A 17,014-nucleotide genomic window follows, 5' to 3' on the forward strand; every position below is an offset into this window, starting at 1 on the left:
GATGGAGGAGTAACGCCTTATATTTCATCTGGATAGACTCCAACCTGATGGCATGAGTATTAATTTCTTCTTCTGGTAATTTTTTTTCCATCCCCCTCACCTTTCCTATTCTCTGTCTCTTTCAATTGCTGAATACCTTCCCAGGTTCCCTTCTCCTATGGTCCAGTTTCCTCACCTATCAGATCCCTCTCTCTCCAGCCCTTTACTTTTCCTACCCTCCTGGCTTCACTCTCACCCTTTAGCTATCCTCCTTCCCCTTCCATCACCTTTTTCTTCTGGTGTTTCCCCACTTTCCAGCCCTGAGGAAGGGTGTCGGCCCAATACGTCGACTATTTATTCATTTCCGTAGATGCTGCCTGAACTGCTGAGTTCCTCCAGCATTTTGTGTGTGTTGCTTTGGATTAGACTTCAGTATCTGCAGAATTTGTCATGCTTATACTCTTCACATTGCCCTAAATGAAGGCAACATTTTGCCCTAAGTGCAAAATAACAAGCAAATTATGCTACTGCTTCGGAGTAACCTTGTAGTGTTTTTTTTGTCAAAAGCTCATTGAAATGAGGAACATTGGCATAGAGTGTACAAACATTAGATGCTGAGAATAGGTCTTTTTGATGTCTTTATACCCGAAACATTGACAATTTGTTTCCTCCCTTAGATGCTGACTAACGCACCGAGTTCCGCTAGCAGATTGCTCGTTACTCCAGATCTCAGCATCTGTAGTCTCTTGAATTACCATAGGTCTTTTTGTTCTACTTAAATGTGCAGAACCAGTCTTTGTTCAGAATTTTACTGTGTTATGGCACATTCAATTGCCAACATGGGCCTGGGTATGACCAAGTAATTATTACTTGGTCATACCCAGGCCCATGTTGGCGTAAACATTTTCGATACAACCTCATGAACACCAAGAATGGAAAAATTCTGCACTCACTTTAAAAATCTCATCCTGTTTTAAAAGAAGCTGGAGAAACTATTGATGAGCCACAACCTATGAAGCTATGAATCAAGAACTGAGAAGAGGGATTAACTTTGCTAACTTTGTAACTGTGCTGAATTATTTTATTTAGTGATTCTCCGAGGAGGACATGAATCTGCCTGATAATTAAAGTCTCTGAAATATATTCTCTTGTCTCGCAATCAATTATTCCTCCTGGAATGTAAGCATAATTGCTTGAATGATTTCCCCTGTGAACCCTGAGGTCTTTTGTTCATTTGGCTGCTTCATTGGAAGGATAATAAAATGACATGATTTGAAATATCAAGATTTTAAACTGCTGTGTCACTCCTTATGACATGTGCAGAGTAATAGAACTTGACAAGCAGAAGACCTTGAGTATGATGTGTGATTTTCAGTTTGTCAGACACATTTCTGGCCTCTGTGGGAGATAATAGAAGTGAGCATTGAAGGACAACAACTAACGACTTTCCATTAACTGTTTCAAATGACAGTTCTTTCTCATATGTTTATTGAACTGATTGATACAATTTCACAAATATTGTTTAGATTTGGATCAGGTAGAGGTGTTAAGGATATGCTGTTTGGTCTCTTGTATATTATAAATAAAAACTTCTGAAAGAAGCAAGACTAAGTAAGTTTAAGTTATCTCTGTCATGTTTGAAAATTTGTGCTTGGAATTGTGTTTAATTGCAGTCATAAACCTTGAAAAAGTAGTGTGCAAAAGCAAAATAGGGTGAATAGAGCTTTCAGTTCACATTCCAGTCAGATGACAAAGCACGGAGACTTTCAAGGTGTGCTCAGAAATTTACTTAGTTTTGTTTAATCTGGATCGGTAGCTTCATAGTGATCATTTTGCTCTTTGTGACTTATGTATGGAAAAGGAAAATTTACATCTTGTTGAGCTGAATTGGTTCACCCATTCCTGTAATTTGTGATAAGTGCAGTAAACATACCAGGACTTCTTAAGACTTGTGATTGGGGCATTGCATTTTACTTTTTACCTTATTGTCATTTTGGAAAAGCAAAATTGAATTAATCTCACTTTAGTAGTGTTCACCGTACTTCAAATATTGTTTGGTAACAATTAATCAAGCAAAATTGCATTAATAATTCATTTTATCATCCAAGTCCCTGAATTTTTAAAATGTAGCTTGTACTTTGAGTATGAATTAAATTAAATTAAGCAAAACAAAATATCAGAGTACTTTGACAGAAATGTAAGTTGCATAGTTATCTCTTCGACTGGATCAATTGTAGACAATGACACCGCTTATTCTTGTTTCCAGATTACACGAGGAGCTTATGGATCTTCAGCAGCAGCAGCTGAAACATTTAGCTGATTGGTTAACAAATACAGAGGACAGAATTAACCAAATGGAGGAAATGCCTCTTGGACCAGATCTGGAAGCTTTAAAACAGCAAGTGGAGGAACATAAAGTGAGTACTTTTGTAGGTTTTCAACCTGAAATGTCGACAATTCTTTTCTTCCCACAGACGTGCTCGGCCCACTGTGTCTCTCCAGCTTCAGATTCTGCCATCTGCTGCCTCTTGTGACTCTTTAAAAGAATATGGAGTTTGCACAAATACTAAATTCATGAAGTTCAAAATGCATTTATCATTAAATTATGTATACTTTATATAACCTTGAGATTCATCTCCTTATAGGCAACTGCAAAACAAAGAAACCCAGTGGAACCCATTTGAAACAATAGATGGCTGTCAAAAAAAAACAAATAGTGCAAACAATAAAAGCAAGTAAGCAGCATTCAGCCTCAGCCTCAGTCCATCACAGAGATGAGCAAACCCTGTGGAACAGCGAGCTGAACCGGACCATCCTTCACCTCCGAGCCCCGACACCCTGACTATTTCAATCTGGCCCAGTGCCAAAGTTGTCAAAACATCAGGTCATTGCTCGCTCTCTGCCACTTCGATACGCCCTCAAGTTTGGGCTCTGTCGCCTTGATTTAGCCAGTACCCGCCTTTCCATTTTGGCTCGGCTGTTAAATCGATGATATCTCGGATATTTTCTCAACTTCCCTTTGCCTCCACTGTATCAAATTACTTCCAAGTCCGCTCCAGCAATTCCGGCCCGTACGTATTGCAACCATCCCACTGCTCCAAGACCACAAAAAAATGCCAGGTCATACAGGCAATTCAGCTCAACTCCAACAGGGAAGCCACACTCTGTTTGCAGTGATCATTTACCAGAAAAAATGTGAATTATAAAGTATTTAGGTGCTTCTAGAATGGATTGAAAGTGAGTGGGTTTATCAATGACATTTAGGACTCTTTTAATGGGAAGAGATAAAACAAAGTTCCACCCACACTTGCTTCACCATACAGTTTCCACTTATGTTGCTAATTCAAAACTTCATATGGTGTTTCCTTTGTTAAATAAATATGTCAAAACTTATCCATGCACCAAATAATTTAATATCAACAACAGAAAAGTTGTGTTATTATTATCATTTGATGTTTTTGCTTAAATAAACTAAAGGGAGAATTCACCCAGTCTTGCTCTTCAGATAGCAAGACATAATTTGTTTTTTATTTGGTTTTTGGTTCAGCTGCCATCTTATTATCTTAAATTTCTCCTTCATCAGCCAACATGATGCCATCGCCTAGGCCCATTCTACTCATTTTGACTTGTTTGTCTAACACTTTATCTCAGAGTTTAACTGATTGGTCTTGATAATGAATAATCCACAACGGTCCATTAATTTACATCAGAATGTTTCTCGATTCCCATATAAAGATGTGGCCAAAAAATAGCAATTTGAAACATTGAAGGACCAAATTCTGCTCCTATTAGCAAAACAGTAGACATTTGGTTTGTGTCCTATAAAGCATGGCTCTTCAGATACCCAACTCTTGTATTCTATTCCTCTCTCAGTAAAGAAGCAAGTACACCAGACGTAGCCTGAAACACATTAACCACCCCACCTACAACTTTCAGGGATTTGTGATTTTGCACTCCCATTCCAAGCTTCCTCTGGATTTGCACCCCACCTTCTATTGTTTATTGTCTTGCTTTGTTTACTTTCTGCCAAGGGAATCCCTTTGTCACTCTTGCAATGATCTAACCAGTCCATCGATATCTTCGCATAACCTCGAACTAACTTCTTTGCTCTAAAATCACAATTTGCCTATATTTGTATTGTGAGTCAATTTCTAAAAATAAATTGCCATAACATACTACTCTCAAGGAACTAAAATTCCTGGCAACCATTATCCATATGCTCCAGAACCAGTTCTTAATGCTACACACCACTTCCCCTTTAAACCCTGGAACATTATCCACAATTAACAATGTTATTAAATATACCGACATTTAACAGCTTGGCTTTGACAGAATTGATTCCAGATTTACTTACTGCGTCCTTTAATAAAGCATTCCTGTTTGACTTGCTCTATGTAGCTCAGTGGTGTTATGGCCAGAATAACTTAATCACTCATAGAAATTACAGCCCCACACCAGCTTCTGGGAGTTCAATGTTTTCAAATCTCCATTTTTTATGTTAGCAAAAACATTGAAATGATTCCATTCATATTTGCAAGTGACATGGTTTGCTATTGAGGTTTGGCGGACTGTCTATCCCGCCCCTCTTCTTTGCTCTAAGATCTTCCTGGAGTCTCCTTTTCTGCCTTTTTATTTGATCAAGCTTTTCAGACACCTTGAAATATGAATTTTCATACATTTAAAAGTGCAACAAATTGAAATTGTTGCACCGACAGCAGCTCTGCTGGAGTTGCTGACACCAGGAATATTTAGGGAAGTTTTTTTTATTAAGAAGATAAACACTGTTTGGTTCTCCTCAATTGAACAAGATATAACATGGATTATGCCATGGCACAAATCTATTTATTTATTTATTTATTTATTTATTTGGAAATACAGCGTGGAGTAAGCCCTTCTGGCCCTTCGAGCTGTGCTGTCCCTGACATCCCTGATTTAACCCTAACCTAATCACGGGACAATCTACATGAACAACTGACCTACCTGGTACATCTTTTGACTGTGGGAGGAAACTGGATCACTTGGGGAAAACCCACTCATTCCATCGGAATAACTTTGAACTCCGATGTCTTGAATTGCAATATAGTGTTGTGCTAACCATTCTGTTACCATGGTGCCCACATGGTTGCATCTCATTTTGTTGAAAGAGATCAAGCGGGTCAATTTGTCTTGGAAGCAAAACTATTTTCTGTTGGTGTGTTTGAAAAGCTTAGTTTTAATCATAAATAGCTCATGAAAAAAATAGCAGTAACCAAGTGGTTTTGCTTGGGAGACAGTTAACTGAATGGATAATTTAGTACATCAGGTTCTCTTTTTAGAATCAATAAGACTTTGCATTGTCTCAGCAGTAATGCAGGATGGCGTGATTATTAAATGGAACCTGAGGCATGCTTTGATAATATTCCTACACAGTCTGCACCACTGGGAGCTCAAATGAGATCTAATAGGAGGTCTCTTTACCTGTTTATGACTTTTGAAAAGCGCTGACTGTCGATTCTGCCCCTCTTCTAGCTTTGCATGTGGTACTTTCAACTTGCCTGTGTAAAAAAAAAAAAATATGAATCTACAAGTTCTTGAAGAAATTTGTTTTTAAATCCTTGTCCAGGAAGTTTTTTTTAAAATAAGAAACAAACTCTAAATGTATCACTGAGGTAGAACTGGGGCCAGACTTGGACATGTAAATCTAAAAATACCAAAACTGTGCTTAAGCTATAGTTTATACTATTGTTGCACGTGAGGGAAAGTAGGGACATTTTCATTTTCTAGGAATCGTCTTTATCCTTGATTATTTGTTTCCATGTAGCTTCTTCAAGAGGATCTAGAGCAAGAACAAGTGCGAGTCAACTCTCTGACACACATGGTCGTGGTAGTTGATGAGAGCAATGGAGAAAGTGCCACTGCTGCTCTGGAAGAAGAGCTTCAGGTGAGATCTGTAGATATCTTCTGGCCATGTAGTTTTACTTCGAGGATCCAAGGACATTATTGTGCCACTAATTAATCTTTGGAAAAATGAAAAGAAAAATTACACTGCTGGAGATTCGAAATAAAAAGAGGTGAAATATTCAACAAAGCAGGAAATATTTGTGGAGAAACAGCTGATGTTTAAGTCTGATAGCCTCCCATTGGCAATAAATTTGTCATATATTGCTCAGTTTTTGGCTGGAGTGAAAACTTTTCAATTTGATTTATCCATGACGAAGATGTTTGAAGCCTTTATTTAGTTGTGTTAGAAAATACTGTTGGACACACAGAACTGTATTTCTTAGTCCAGCAAAACAAAATGATTGGCCCATCCATTCAGGCTTTAGAGGGAATGGGGAGATAGCCAGTGAGATGAAAAGATAAATCTGGAAGTTTAGAATGGTGTACTTAGGTAGAAAAAAATTGAGGGATAATTGCATTTTGAAGAAACCTTGATGGAGTTTTGAGGGAGCTTTACACTGTTCTAGAAGCTGCACTTCAGTTGAGATGATAGACCTTGGTGCCATCTTATTTTTCAGTTGCTTATAAAAGATTATGTAGCACAATTTTCACAGAATAATAGAAATAGACTGACAAAAAAGGGCCCTTTTGGCTTAACTCATCATTGGCAATTATGATAACTATCTATGCTAATGTAGGTTGATACTTTATTGATCCCAAAGGAAATTACAATGTTATGGTAGCTTTACAAGTGCACAGATATACAAATATACAAGTATTAGAAGAGAAGTAAAAAAGAATAAAAAATAGGTTACCTCAAACTGTCAGGAGAAAGGGGTCATCACTTCCTCATCTATAGCTTAATTCATTATAGAGCCTAATACCCTATTAGTGCCCTTTGGAGCGGTGCAGTTGTCTTAGTCTATTATTAAAAGTGCTCCTCTGTTCAGAAAAGGTGGCACACAGAAGGTGTGAAACATTGTCCAGAATTGCCAGGATTTTCCATGGGGTTTTTTGTTCTACTGCAACCTCCAGTATGTCTAGGTTTTTGACTCCTTCTATGATAGAGCCAGCCTTCCCAATCAGTTTATCACCCAGGTTTATGCCACTGCCCCAGCACACCACTGCATAGAAGGTAGTACAACAGACTGGTAGAACATGTGAAGGAGAGACCTATGTAATCCAAAGGACCTCAGTTTCCTCAGGAAGTAGAGGTGAATCTGGTCCTTGCATACAGCCTCTGAGTTGGCGTTCCACTCAAGTCTGTCATCCAGGTGCACCCCGAGGTAGTTGGAGGTTCTCACCGCATCCATGTCCTCCCATGAATAGTAACAAGGAGCAGTGCAGGCTGTCTTCCTAAAGTCCATCACCATCTCCTTTGTCTTACTGATGTTTAGCTGCAGATGATTCAGCTTGCACCCTTTGACAAAGTACTCCACCACGGCCCTGTATTCATCTTCTCATCCTCCCTTTATGCACCCAACTATTGCTGAGTCATCAATGAATATCTCCAAATGAGGTGATTCAGTTTTGTATCTATAGTCCATGGTATACACGGACAATGGGAAGGGAGCCAACACAGTCCCGTGTAGACCCCCTGTGCTGCTTATAGCCATGTCTGACACACAGCTGTGAAGCCACACAAACTGTGGTCTGCCAATCAGGTAGTCCATTGGCCAGGATGCAATGGAAGTAAAGAACACAAGCCATAATATGTTTCATTAGCTGTGAAGTGTCTTGTATCATTCCAAGAGGAATGTGAATAGTATCACAATTATTTTTATTGGTTTTAATAAGGAGGAAGAAGGAAGAATGTAAAAGCACTGCTTAAAACAATTAGAGAAAAGCAGGGAGTGCTGAACTTGGCTGGAAGAAACTGATTTATACTTAACATAGAGTCTTTTGATAACTTTTGATGCTGGCTTGGAAACTGTTAAATTTAATGAGGTTGAGAGTCAATAAGACTTAGATAAAAATGGAATCCTGCCAGGAAAATTATTCCATGTCATAAATATTAGTTACAGTGACTGATATAAAAAATGCTTATATGTGCCTTGCCATTGTTCTCTACATGGGTGGTAATCTTTGAGAATACTGTTAGTTGCAAGGAAATTTTCCTTCTGTTTACCAGCGGTAGAGTAGAGTGCTTTGCCATTGAATACTATTTGAAGTGAACCACTGTTTCTGTCCTAGCACTGGTACATTGCAATATAAGAACATGCTGACCTAAACATAGAAACAGGGAAAAGAGGTGATCTGCTTGTTAGAGGTTGAACTTGCAATGTCTCTTTTAAAGTTCAGGCCCAAGGCAAAGTGCATTAAGTATTGCAATGCTGAGGTTATTCAAATGTTCTCATACTTTGAGGTTGTGCTTTGGATGTTTCCAAAGTCTTTGATGTGGTCAGTGGTATATCAAAGCAAGAGGAATGCAATTTAAGTCAGAGCCACCGAACTTTCTTTCAAATCATTGTCCCTCTGACTCAAATTCTATTTGCTTTGTGAGGATTTTTTTTAATGGTTCAGTTTACAAATTAGGAAAGTAAAGGTTGCAATTTTGCACTTGAAATCACTGCCAACCTCTCTTAAGCTACCTGCATTGAATATTGCAATATAAAAAAATCCATTGGAATCTTATTGACTCATTTGGCTATATTGAGTGATAGTATATAGAACATAATTTATTGCATGTGTTAATTACCATGTGTTGCGTGTATTATTATCTGTGAGTTATTATTTATGATTTGTGTTCACTTTGGCAGCACTTTTACTAAAACTGGAGAAGATTACCTTGGTCCCTGCACAAGGATGACATGCAAATATATGAAACATTGCATATTTAGGATGCTATGGCACCATAGCAGTTAGTGCAACACTTTAAAGCATTGGCTGTATGATCGGAGTTCAGTTCCTGGCATAGTCTGCAAGGAGTTTGTGCATTCTCCCCACGACCATGTGGTTTCCTCTGGGTGCTCCAATTTTCTTCTAAACTCCAGAGACATACTGTTTAGGGTTAGTAAGTTGTGGGCATGCTATGTGACTCCAGAAGCTTGGTGACACTTGCAGGCTGCCCAGCACAATCCTTGCTGATTTGAGTTGATTCAGGCCTTATCAGACATTAGCCTGACTGCATTTGGAGTATCAGCAGTTTTGAACCCATTATCTAAGAAAGGATGTGCTGGTATCGAAGAGGGTCCAGAAGAGGTTCAAGGAAATGAACCTTTTCTTTGCCAGTTCATATTAATTATCAACATTAAAGATATATTGCAGTAGATATTTAGTGCAAGATAAGTGCATTAAATATTGAAATTTTTCATTTGAGCCTCTTCTGAAATTACTGCTATTGTGAATTTTGCATTTGAGCCCAGCCTTGGTTAAGACACTGAGATACTTACTCATAACAACACAGTAGATGACTTGGTCCATTGAGCTTTTGGTTATTGGAATAATCCCACTAAGCACTGAGTTCCCTGTAACATATTCTCTCTCATATGCCCATTGAGTCTCTCTGATTATCCTCCAACTCACTTACTGTACATTTGGAGTCATTTATAGTAGCCAAGTAACCCAATAATATATCTTTAGAATGTGGCGAGAAACTTGAATGGGGAAAACACTGCATTGCAAGGAGAACATGCAATCTCCACTCACAGAGATGGTGCCAGAGGCCAGCACCAGTTGCTGAGATGGTGAAGCAGCAGTATTCTAATTGCTTTTGATTGTAAGGCAATAAACTAAGGATTTAATGCGAAGATTATTCTTCTTCCTTTTTTACAATCACTGTTAATCACGAAACACATTCACGCATCTACTTTATTACTTGCGTTAAATCTGGAGATTTTGCTTTCTTCACAGCAAAACAAAAGCTTTTGGTCCATATGTTTTATAAAATTTTAAGTTCAGAATTGGCATTTGTGCATTGGGACTCAGTACATTATAAGACAAATAACACTGGCCATCTACAAAGGTGACTCCAACTAGGAAATACAACTGAAGAACACTTTGCTCTTTTGTTTATCCATAACAAGGGATTAAACAGGATCTAATTGAAATTCTTCGACATCTAAAACTGCACTTAGAAGTGAACTCATTGGATTTGAAAGGGCTAGAAATAATTATGGTGAACCCTTCTAAGTATATTGCTCTGGAATGAAATATTAGTCCCATGCACAAGGATATAGATGTACTAGACTAATTATCTTACAAAAAATTCTTGATTCACGCTTGGCACTGGCATCACATATTCATCATTTCTAATGGGCAGGAACAAAAATGTTTACCTAAAAAAGATTTTTTAAAATGGTTATGCTTGAATTACCTATTCAAAGCCGTGGAAAATGATTGAGTATGTTTCACTTCAGTTAGTTACCTCTTTAATCAGATCTCTACTCCTTGTTCCACTATGGGGAAGCTATTCAATAGCAAATGATCATCAAGCCTCATTAAACATTTACCAAAAGAAAAGAATGATTACAATATCTTAAGTTCCTTCCGTTCATCAGATTGGTTATACAGTTAAAGTAATTGCATAGGGGTCAGAATGAACCATGGCAGCAGTTTCAGAGTTTATTTGAAGACAAAAGTTTGAATCAAGTTTGAATGCATTTTTAATATAAAAGTTAGGGAAGAGAATGAACACATTGAAGTTGATGTCCTTTTAATGTTTATGTAGAATAAATTTATATTTCACAGGTAGAACTGAATAGGTACAAGAGTTTCACCTGTAAGGTGTACAATATTCCATTCTTTTGAATTGTTTGGCAGCTAAATATGTATTTACATTATTACGTATCTGTGCCATGAAAATTAGTATAACAAAGCTAAATCCGCCAAAGGCCGCTTTCCAGAAATAAGTATTTAAGACTTTGGACAAGTTCTCGTATGTAGTCTAAGATGTAGCACAGAAAGAAACCCTAAAGCCTGATTTATACTTCTGTGTCGTATCTATGGCATAGGTACCACGTACCCTATGCTGTAGGGTGACATGAATCTCCCAAAAAAAGCAACTCACACGTCATGGCGACGCAGACTGCAACAACTGTGATTGGTCCACTTGGTAGCATCACATTTCCTCCTACGCATTTCTGGTTGCTTCTTCTCCACCATGTCTATACACCGTTGCAAAATAGATGAACTAAATCGTCAAATCTACCTGCCGACATCCGAAAATGTTTGAAATGCATTTCCTCATCCATGTCTTTCATGAAGAAACTCAACACAGTGGCATAGAAACTCCACCGCCAACTAGCGTTTTGGCACAGACCAGCGCATGCTTGCTACGGCATAGAGCCTACGCAGAAGTGAAAATCAGGGCTATGGCGTAGCCCGTATGCACAAGTATAAATCAGCCTTCAGGCTCGTCAAGTCCACACCAAGTTACACTAATCCTATGTAGATCACATTCTTGTTATTCTCCCCATTGTCAGAATCAGAATCAGGTTTATTATCACCGGTATGTGACGTGAGATTTGTTAACTCAGCAGCAGCAGTTCAATGCAATACATAATCTAGCAGAGAGAAAAAAAGTAACAAATAAAATAAAACGTAATAAATGAACAAGTAAATCAATTACATATATTGAATGGATTTTTAAAAATGTGCAAAAACAGAAATAATGTATATTTAAAAAAGTGAGGTAGTGTCAAATCTTCAATGTCGATTTAGGAATCAGATGGCAGAGGGGAAGAAGCTGATCCTGAATCACTGAGTGTGTGCCGTTAGGCTTCTGTATCTCCATCCTGATGGTAACAGTGAGAAAAGGGGCATGCCTTTTGAAGATTAGTCTCTTGAGTTACCCCAGACTTAACCATTCATCTGCACATTCAAGTAAGTTTACAGTGGACAACCAATGACCATCCCTCTGCTCAGAACTACCATCAAGGAAGGAGGCATGTGAGCCTGTAGAGGCAGACTCAGTGTTTTAGGAACAGTTTCATCAAGTTTCTGAACAGTCTCCTACCCAAATGATCACTTCCTCACTATTTTTGCTTTCTTTTTCCACTACAGATTTATTTTTTCTGCATAGTTCTGTAATTTTAGCATATTTCATGTATTGAACTGTACTCTAGGTCCAAAACAAGTTTCATGACATGTCACAGTGAGAATAAACCTGATTCTGATGTCTTTGGAAGGTGTGTGGGGTGGGGGGGGGGGGGAGAGAACAGGAGCTCTTAGTGTGAATGCACATGGTCACAAGGGAAATATGCAAACTTGACAAAAACAGCACCAGAGGTCATGATTGAACCCAGATCTCTGGCACAGTGAGGCAGCCCCTCTACGAGCTGTGTGACTGAGGAGTAGCACAGATGGGAATTTGAAAGGGCAAAGTTCCACCTTTGGTGATCTCCTGATTGTAGGTGTTGTGAGAAGCCATTTTCTACCAGTCTCTGGCTTTGGTGCATTACAGAGAAACAGCTCAAAGCCTGAACAGCCCCGTCCAGCTAGATAATGATAGATAGCCATAAGAAGAGGATGTCATGGTTATCTATAGAAAAGATGGCAATTAGGAAGATGAGAAATCTTACCATAGTAACTGTCACAATGATGGTCATTGTGAATTGTGACAAGGTTGGATTTGGGTGTATTATAGAATTCAACTCAAAAAACTTGAATTTGACAACAAGTTTTATGTTTTGGTGTATTTAAGAAGCTGCCATGCAAAATTCTTTGTCTTAGCTAATCTTGGACATGTGGACAGTTAGCAACAACTCTCCCTCATCAGCTTTAGTGTTGCTGAATATGGCCTCCTCGTACATAAATTGAAATTACGTGGCACAAGGGAATGTTGAGTTAGCCATTTGTACGACACACTTAACTATCCTTTTGGACCTCTCCTATGACTCAACACATGGTTCAAGAACCCATTTTTGGTCTTTAGTTGATTTCAGCTGAGAGTGGAGTGGAATACTAACATTACCTTGGACCATATTTTTTATCTTTCAATGCCACTAATATTATTGTGTTAATTCAGTTGTGTAAGTTATGCATAATTAATGTTAACTTAGGTTTACGTTTACCTAAGTTTGTCCTGTTCGTAATGCACAGTGCTGCTGCTGTAAAAAGCCAGCTTTTCTGGCATTTGTACCCTGGGTATGTAAGCCTGTGACAATAAAGTTGCAAAGCATATGTGAAGCAAGTAGCCCATTTAGGATCCAAAGACAAGGCCTTTGTCCTTTTACAGAATTGTGCATTCTGTAAATGGGCAATTCTGAACAGGATTTGCTTATGTATTGATAATATATCCATGCCCAAATGGGAAATCAAACCATCTCTGCACTTAATTGGGGTAACCTAGATAACTTCTTCACAGTTTGCTCATAATACATGTATGATGGAGAGACATCAAAGTCCCTCTACAAAAATGGGCTTGAACTTAGATTGTTAATTTGTTGTATATAAGCAAGAAGATGGAGATACAGAAATCAGATCGTTGCAGTTTAAATATCGAATGAAATATGGAATTGGAACCATGAATTTGCTTGGCTACAACCCATGCACAAGCTTTGCGAAAGACAGAAGTAATTGGAAATTCAAATTGTGATTCTGGTTGATTGATTTATTTATCGAGATACAGTGTGGCCCTTCCAGCCCTTTGAGCTGCACCGCCTAGCAATTCCAGTTCAAACCCTTGTCTAATCATGGAACAATTTACAATGACCAGTTAACCCAGGGGTGGGCAAACTTTTTGACTTGTGGGCCACAAAGGGTTCTAAAATTTGACAGAGGGGCCGGACCAGGAGCAGATGGATGGAGTGTTTTGGTAATACACCTCATAAGAGAAAATAAAATATCATGGGATATGTAGAAAACATGTGCTTTAATTTCAATTGAAAATGAACAAATGCATTACAACAAAATATCTGTCTTTGAAGTCCCATGGTATTTAGCTATTTATTTAAATGACTTTTAAAACACTGAAAATTAAATGAATAAAATACAGCTTTTTTTAATAGTAACAGTTATTATTTTAAAGCACTGAAAATTCTGTTATCCTTCAAGATATTATCATCATCACTCTCCTCCTGCCTCTCTTTATTTCAAAAACGGTAGGAGATGCAGGTCTACTTTTCCTGCTCCTTCTTATTCAATTGTCCCCTGTGCCAAAACTCAACAACGACCAGCACAAGGACAGAACAGTGACAGCGCGCCAGTATGCAGAGCGCGTTATTTGAACTGGAGCGCATTTTTTTTATTCTGAGAACGTACGTGCACCTGCGCACTACTCATGTCCATCACTTAACAGAAATGACATGTAACATGTAAGGCTTATTGAAAAAAATATTTTCAAATGCATTTTTTACATAACACAACGAAGAAACTTATTTTTAATTTCAGTGGGAACAGTGTTGTTGGTCTCCCTTTTTAGCCAGCGCATCAAAGTCTGGATTTAGTTTTGTTGTGGCGATTCTCAGGATGGATCTGAGGTGTTGGTCAGTTAACTTGGATCTGTGGCTGGCTTTGTTGATGTTCATGACGCTGAACGACTGTTCACACAAATAGGTCGAGCCGAACAAAGAGTAAAGCGCAAATGTGAAGTAATACGCTGCACCTCAACAAAGGTCAATGTGTAGCGGTGTGCTACATGCAACGCTAAAATTACGACACGGAGTCGGTAACTGCAGTCGAAGAAAAAAACTTTATTCGAAATCCCCAGCCTCACTTTTAAGCCTCCCTCAACCTGCCCCCCGTGGCGTAGAGGCTCCAAAGCTCTGTGCTCGCAAATCCCCGCAGGCTATCTCCCTTAGCCGGAACGCTGGCTAATTGTGAGCCAGTTCGGATGTGCCAGGAAATGGGTTGCCACAAATGTATATAGAGTGCGTCATCTATTGGGAAAACGCCAGAATTGCGGGGAAAAAACGTTAACAAGGTTTATTAATATAATTTCATCAAGTTCTGCAGGCCGGATTAAAAAGCTTAACGGGCCGCATATGGCCCACGGGCTGTAGTTTGCCCATGCCTGAGTTAACCTACCAAAGGGACATCTTTGTGCTGTGGGAGGAAACTGGAACACCTGGAGGAAACCCATGCGGTCATGGGGAGAACATACAGACTTCTCACAGGCAGCAGTAGGAATTGAACCCAGAAGAACTCAGCAGGTCAGGCAGCATCCGTGAGAAAAGAGTAGCCAAAGTTTCAGGCCGAGACCCTTCATCAGGATCCTGATGAAGGGTTTCGGCCCAAAACGTTGGCTACTCTTTTCTCACGGTTGCTGCCTGACCTGCTGAGTTCTTCCAGCGTCATGTACGTATTCTTTGATCCACAGCATCTGCAGTTGTATTTTTGGGTTGGGAATTGAACCCATGTCACCTGCACTGTAACCACAATGGTAATGTGTAGTCCTAATAACTGATTAATATTAATTGCTAATAATATTAATTGATTAATATTAATTGATCCTAAATAATTGATAATTATGTGTGAATTATCAGTTTATTTATATAAAGTATGATTAATCTGTTGTAATCAAATCCTTGAATATTTTTTCATAAACTTGGTGAGATATTTGAAGCAGTTTCTTAGGAGAAGATTTATTATGTAAAAGAGAAAAGGGTAATGAGATGGGAAGCCAGGCTCAGAGAGCCAATGCTCATGTGGTAACCCAAATGCATGAGCCTTGTGCGTTAAAATTCTATGAATCATTAATTGCATGATGTGAATTCATGGGGATCCCTCAGTAACCAGAGATTAACAAAATTAGTTTATAAATTAAAATGGAATATTGACAGTTTTTGAGAGAAAAAAGTGGAAGTGGGTATTTGTGGTTTGAATTTGGTGAATTTTATTTTTGTTTAAAACTGAATCCCATCTAGAATGTTGCTTCTCAAACATTCAGAATGTACTTGTCCGTCATTTCTAAATCTCTGCTCATAAGCATACAATAGTCCTATTCGTCCAAAAACAAAACATGTTTTGAACACTAAGTTTCCTTGCAGCTTCACATGGATAAAGATTGTATCATGTGACAGTCAGAGGCTAACTTCTGTTTCACATCATGTTCAGGTCATTTTTGAGCAGATATTTCAGAATTGTTCTTGCAGATTTTGTAGATAACTCAGTCTTCAGGCAATCCAAACCATATTCTAGCACTTCTTTGTAATCTGCCCCCCTCCTCAACCACATATGGTGGCAGTTGTTTCTGCTTTCCAAAGCAGGTTAAGCAGCATTTATGAAAAAAGAAACTGTTACCATTTCAGGTCAAAAATGCTTTGTTGGTTATTTTTAAACACTACATCATTGGGGTTTGAGGATTCCAGTAGCAGGAGTCATATTTGGAAACGTGCTCATTTACAACTCAAATATAGAAGCCCAGCAAGGACTATTCCCTTTAGGAACGTACTTGTAATTTGTTTAAGAATATCCAGCAGCTAAATGTATCCTAATTTCACTGTAAATAATTAACTAGTAATCAGGGCAAAGAGGACCAGACCTTCCCTGGAGGAATTCCAGAGTAACCCAAGTTAATCTCAATTGAGAGCATCTTTAGTAAATTATTTTACAATTTTAACTGAGAAAATATTTTTTTATACAGTACTTAAGGTCACATGTTTATGTAAAGTACAACTTGACAGTATGCCTGGATTTTGTTTTAACAGAGTGGCATTCAAGCATTTTGAATGGGAAGGAGAATGGAGATGTCAGAATGTACTTTGCTGTTTCTCAAATCTATTGCTCCCTTGGTCAAGAGTTTAGAGTACAGAAAAAATAAGTTCACTGACCAGGGCACACAAACTCATCTGCTGAACTTCCCCTCATTTTTTTCCTCCCAAACCAATCCACAGGGCCCCCAGCGAGTTCTCTCTCTTCATAAACCAAAACTTGATCAAGTTCGAGATAACTTTAGTCTAGAAGTTTTAAGCTTCAAGACCTGCACCTTGAAAACTCTCTCTGCAGTGAAACTCAGCTTCCTCATCAACTGATCTCAATCAGCAAGATTTGGTAAGAACATCTCCTGCTATCTGATGACCAACAGAGATGCACCTCAAAGCTGTATGATTAGACTCACTGTCTATACACACACATAATTGCATCTCTAAGCTTAGCTCCAATGCCATCTTCAAATTTGTTGAACAAATGGCAGGTGGCAGTGAGTCAGCGTGAGATAGGACACTTGATTGACTGG

At 38.5% G+C, this 17,014-nt stretch overlaps 1 protein-coding gene and 1 pseudogene across 10 annotated transcripts in view; both read left to right on the forward strand.

The window, feature by feature from the left end:
• The window catches only part of dmd (dystrophin), a 1,939,431-nt gene that overhangs the window by 682,767 nt on the left and 1,239,650 nt on the right, over positions 1–17,014 (forward strand). For all 10 annotated transcript variants that reach the window (XM_059968142.1, XM_059968139.1, XM_059968147.1 and 7 more), the window contains 2 exons: positions 2,246–2,396; positions 5,780–5,899. In XM_059968142.1, the coding sequence (XP_059824125.1) occupies positions 2,246–2,396; positions 5,780–5,899 (271 nt within the window). The remainder of the gene's footprint in view (positions 1–2,245; positions 2,397–5,779; positions 5,900–17,014) is intronic.
• On the forward strand, positions 8,642–8,738 carry LOC132393604 (U6 spliceosomal RNA; annotated as a pseudogene).

The sequence above is a fragment of the Hypanus sabinus genome, chromosome 4 (assembly GCF_030144855.1).
Source record: "Hypanus sabinus isolate sHypSab1 chromosome 4, sHypSab1.hap1, whole genome shotgun sequence".
Classification (NCBI taxonomy): Eukaryota; Metazoa; Chordata; class Chondrichthyes; order Myliobatiformes; family Dasyatidae; genus Hypanus; species Hypanus sabinus.